The sequence below is a fragment of the Chrysochloris asiatica genome, unplaced genomic scaffold (genome assembly GCF_000296735.1).
Source record: "Chrysochloris asiatica unplaced genomic scaffold, ChrAsi1.0 scaffold00053, whole genome shotgun sequence".
Classification (NCBI taxonomy): domain Eukaryota; kingdom Metazoa; phylum Chordata; class Mammalia; order Afrosoricida; family Chrysochloridae; genus Chrysochloris; species Chrysochloris asiatica.
This window is the reverse complement of record NW_006408571.1, coordinates 16768780-16774146: the sequence shown is the minus strand read 5'-3', so window position 1 is coordinate 16774146 and position 5367 is coordinate 16768780. Positions and strand designations below refer to the sequence as shown.

Below are 5367 nucleotides of genomic sequence, written 5' to 3'. Positions count from 1 at the left end.
ATCCTGTACCCTGGTCTAGACACTACGTGCCGCTCCCCTTTATCTGAAGAATCGTCGTTGGTAGGAGGCGAGAAAGGCATGTCCTTTGGGAATCCGCCCCACCGAGTGTCCCCTGTCCCAGTCTGTCGGGTCGCGACTGCCAGTTCCACATCCTGCCATTTACAAATCGAGCTCGATGTGTTCATGTTGCGCCCGGATCCTGCGCCTTTCCATCTCGTTCGTTCTCTTCCACGTGGCTTCTCACTCGGCTGTTTGTGCAGGCCGCGGGGAAGCAGTTAGTGGGGACTGCTAGGTTGTCTCTAAGTTTTTGTCCCTCCCTCGGCTCACATGGCGGACACGAACCGATCCACCCCGCCAGGATAGGCGGCTGTATGCCGAGCGTGGTAGGAGCCTCCACTGCCGGCGCCCAGCTGCCCTCCAGGGTTGTAGCAGGGACCTAGAGCCCCGAACTGGGCAGGTGATGTGCGCCCATAGAAGTCCACCGCAGCCTCGACGCCTCCGCCGCCGCCACCCGCGGGGGGCGAGCCGGGCCCCGACAGGCGGGTGGTTGCGGCGAAGAGCGCGCTGCCCGCACCCTGCGGGTACGCGCCGTCAGGGCCGGCGTAGGCGGCCGCGTAGGCCGAAGGGTTGGTCTGTCGAGTCCCAGCGCAACCTGCGGGCTGATAGCCGGTGGTCGTGGCGGGGCCTCCAGCCGAGGCAAAAGCGCACGACCCGGCGGACCCCGACGGCGCGGGACCGAGTTCGGGGCTGAGTGGCCGCTCGGGCATCAGGCCGAAGACGCGGCACGGGCCCGGAGACGCCGCCGGGTAGTAGACCGGGGGCGGCGCGGCAAGTGGCGGGGGCGCATAGCCCGCGTAGACAGCGCCCGGGTAAGGCGGACGCGCAGTGGGCACTGCGCCCGGGAAGATGGCGGCGGCGGCGGCGGCTGCTGCTGCTGCGGCGGCCGCTGCGTCGTGCATGTAAGCGGGGTAGGTGGAGAGGTCCGAGCGCTTGAAGCGCTTGCGGCGGCGTAGAAAGCTGCCGCTTTCGAACATGTCTTCGGCGTTAGGGTCGAGCGCCCAGTAGTTGCCCTTGCCAGGGCGGCCGGCCTCGCGTGGGATCTTGAGGAAACAGTCGTTGAGTGTCAGGTTGTGGCGGATGCTGTTCTGCCATTTCTTGGGGTTGTCGCGGTAGAAGGGGAAGCGTTCGGTGATGAACTTGTAGATGCCACCCAGCGTGAGGCGGCGCTCGGGCGCGTGCGCGATGGCCATGGCTATGAGTGCGATGTAGCTGTAGGGAGGCTTCCCGCGCTGCAGGGGGCGCTTGCGCCGTCGCCCACCCGCACCGCGGCCCGCGCCCTCCGCCGGGATCCCGGTTCCCGCAGCCGCCTCGCCTCGCTCCTCTTTCACGGCCGCCAGTGCCTCCGGTTGTGGCGGCGGCGGCGGCCCGCTCTCGGCAGTCATGGCGGGCCCAGCCCACGCCCCCGGAGGTCCTCGTTCCCGCCGCTGTCGAGGGTCAGGGAGAAGGTGCGTCTGGGGGACACGGAGCGCGGGTGGCCTCGACGGAGGTGCTAGGATCCTGCGTCCCTGCGTCCGGCACCCGGAGAGCGCATCCGCAGAGGCAGACACGCAGAAGGCTAGGCGCCCGCGATCTTCAAACCCGCAGATCAGGCACAATAGGGACCCACTTTCGACGGTTCCGCTCGTGTTCCAGAGCTCGAGGCTGGGGCGGCGGCGCTGGGCTAGGGACTGGCCCCCGCCGCGGGCTGATGGGGTCCTTTGCACTGGTGCCAGGAGGTCACGAGTCCGGATACGCCAGGAAACGGTCCACTGCAGCTGGTTTGGGGTCCCCGCAGGTCTGAAGTTGCCTGTCGAGATCTTGCATGCGGAAGAGGCTGCTGGGGCCGAAACGAAGATAGTTAGCACCAGCGCGGATTGATGGAGCAAGGACCACCCATGCTGCGCTCCTGGCGGCAGGCAGGGAGGCCAGGCAGGGCGGTGAGGTGCCGGAGCAGACCCAGGTGAACGGATGGCCGAGGTGCCGCGGGACTGTAGCCGCCGGGCTGCGCTGCCTACTCCCTGACAACTGACGAAGCGCTCCCGGGTGCACACCGGCCGGCTCCTCCCTCCGCCAGCTGCTCCTCCTTAAAGGCGCGGGGAAATTTGGGGCGGTGCCCGCCCCCGCCCGCCCCTCGGCTGCCCGCCCCCACCCGGAGACCGGGGCACACCTCCTCAGGTGACAGTGCCGCCGGAGCCCCACTATGTCGAAGCGGGTAGGGCGCTGGGAGATGCCCTGGGCTGGCCCTTCTGCGATCCAGAGGGAGACAGGCCTGAAGAGGCCAGGAACTAGCTCCCGAGATCTCGGCACCCGAACTCCGCGCTCCGGGGCCTGCTCTGGCCTCTGCCGAGGACTTGAACCCGCAGGTAAAAGGAAGGACAGGTCTGCTTTCTATCCCCAGAAGGTGAGAATGGGACCGGTTGGGAAGGGGCAGTTTGGGGGCGTGGGGGGTGTTGGTGGTTATGGGCTGGGGACGGGAAAGGAGTAGGAGTTCACTCCTTGGAGACTGCTTGCCAAGGGCTCTTGAGGAGGATTTTCGAACCCCAGGCAAGACTTCCTGCCCACACCCCATCTGTCTCTGGCCCCTCATTTTCCAGACAAGGATTCCTAGGCCCGGGAGAATGGAGGTAACCCAGATTTGGCCGCTTAGTGAAACCTCTGCGCTTCCTTAAGACGTGCCTTGAGGCAGCCACTTTCTAAGTCCTAAGTACCTTAGCTCTATAGAGGGTTGGAATCTCAAAAATCATTACGTTTTGGTATATAGGGGAACCCCTCTACTCTGTCTGTAGGTGACTGTGGACCCCTCTTCATAATGGAGAGTGGCTCACAGGTGAGGTTGGCAAGGCTCCAACCCTCTCCCGGAGACCTCCTCTAACTTCCCCGGTCCAAGAAGGACTCTTCTTTGGGGTTCCAAAGACCACCCACGGCGTGAAAGCCGGAGGAGTGAGGGGCGGGGACTTTGCAAGGTGGACACGTCTCGGGTAAGGGGCCAGCAGACTGGGCCTGTTTGCTTAGTGGTTGTCGGGTTTCTGAATTCTTTTCTTCCGTGCCCCATAAGACTGTGGGTGGCCACATCTCCACTGACCAGGGTCGTGCGGATCTCTAAGACCCCCACTAGTTTCAGATTTCTGGCCTTAGTGCCGGCCCCAACTAAAAACCTCACCCCAAACCCAATCCATTGGCATCTAGTGGATCTGCGATCCTATCCATAGGGCAGGGGATAGCTGCCTCATAGCGTTTCCAAGGCAATATATCTTTTGGGAGGCAGACAGCCACTTCTTTCTCCCGCGAAGCGGCTGGTGAGTTTGAACGCTAACCGTTGGGTTCCCATCGGAGCTCCCTAACCACTGTGTCACCAGGCTCCCAGCTAGGACTCAGTTTTCCCAGAGGCAGCAAAGCCTCAGCCAAATGGGAGCTCCCAAGCAGAGGGCTGTGGCCAGAAGCAAGTGGCAGGACTTTCCGGGTTTTTTTATGTTCTTCATGGCGATGAGTTGGGGCAGGCTCAGTCCTGCCAGACACAGGGCAGTTGCTTTTGCGAGAGCGAGGCGAAGACTCCAGATCCATGCTCTGTGGACGCGAGGGTGGAATTAGTGGCACAGCTTTTGAGACAGCCTCCCCCAGCCAAAGGTGCATGAAAGACTGCAGGGAGAGCTTTTCACTCAGTCAACAGAAGTGGTAGCTACCCTTTTCCAAAGTAACAAAGACATGAACTTTATTGAGGGTTTCTTCTCTTTTATTTTTTCTAAAGGGAGGTGGTGGTGTTAGGAAAAACCGCTTCCATTTTTAACAGGATTCATTGTTGTTGTTGTTAAGAGTCATTGAGTCTGTTCCGAGACTCATAGCAAGTTGGGTTTTCCAAGACAGCTGTTGGGGTTTGAACCGCTGACCTTGTGATTAGCAGTCCAATGCCTATTCCACAGCACTACACCAGGATCTTTTAAAGTGGGGGTTCTGTGGTTCTTTGTATTTCCAAGATTCTGACATACGGATTTCCAGATTTTAAATTCTGAAACCATTAACCTAACATCAATTTCAAATATGATTCTGTAATTCTAAGATTCCATAACCATGATTCTAAAGTTATATGTATTTCTATGACTTTAAGTTTCTGGTGGTGAAAATCTGAAAGCCTACTCATCATATTTTAAGATACTGAGTTTAAGATTTTGCACCTGAAAAATCTGATGCCTCTTCTGGAAGCTTGTACTTTTCAGTTTAGTTTAGTTTATTTTTTTTCCCCAGTTCTAAGATTTATATTATTTAGCCTACATTTCTGTTTAGGAATTCCTGAATGGAAAACCCAGGGTCTATAAATCATCAACTGTCTTCTTTAATTTAAAAATGTTAGTACTGGATACTGTAAACTTGAAGAATTTGATACTAATATTCAGAACCATATACTTCAATAATCAGTCTCATCACTTTTAAGATGCAGTGACTATAGTTAAAATTCTCCAAATCACAGGATTTCTTAGTTCTCTGTATCTGGTGTTTTTGACTCATTTCTTCTAGAATTCAGATTCCTTTTTCTCAAAACTTTACTGCTACAGTGAGGGTGACCACAGATCTTAGCATCCTGGTACCAGAAGTTCCAAGATCAGGATTCTATGATCTTCATGAACAAAGGACACGAAAATTCTATTCTATGCATATTTTATTCTAATAGTATATTTATAAAATTCTATATTTTGAAGATTCTGTGAATCTGTGGTGGAAAATTAAATGATTTAATGAGTACACAGGTCAGAGTGAACTGGGCAGTTTACCCGTTTGGATCAAAACCATACATAAAAATCCCCACGGAGTCTGGGATTTTCCTCCTTTTCCCTCCTACTCCTTTACTGAGTGGTGGATGGGTCAGGTAAAGCCCACTCCTCCTCTCCCATACAACTTAACCTTTGTGGGGGGGGGGGGTCAGACTCTTTGAGAATCCTTTAAAAGCTACCAAGAATGAGAAAAAGAGGAAGACCCCCAGCGAGATGGATTAGCAAAGTGGCAGCATCAATGGGCTCAAGTGTGGCAACGATTGTGAGGTTGGCCCAGGACCAGGTAGTGTTCTGTTCCTTTGTGCATAGGGTTGCTGTGAGTCGGTAAGGACTTGATGGGACCTAACAACAACAACAACAAAAAATGGGTTCCAGCCCGGTGGACAGCATTCGCCACAGTCCACAGTCATGAAATCGCGCGCATGTGGGTGAGAGCCTGTGAGTTCTACCTGCTTTGTGTCACCCTGGATCCCCAGCACCCCTTGAAAGCCGCCGCCAGTCCCAGATCATTTTTTGTGTAGGTGTTTGGGGGTGTGTGTGGGTGAGGTGGTGGGGTGAGAAGGGG

General features: G+C 56.3%; 1 protein-coding gene across 1 annotated transcript; it reads right to left on the bottom strand.

Annotated features, from left to right (window-relative positions):
* Positions 1–323: 323 nt before the first annotated feature.
* Positions 324–1442, bottom strand: FOXE1 (forkhead box E1 (thyroid transcription factor 2)). Its single transcript, XM_006863141.1, has one exon. The coding sequence runs from the start codon at positions 1440–1442 to the stop codon at positions 324–326; it is 1119 nt and encodes a 372-aa protein (XP_006863203.1).
* Positions 1443–5367: the final 3925 nt, after the last annotated feature.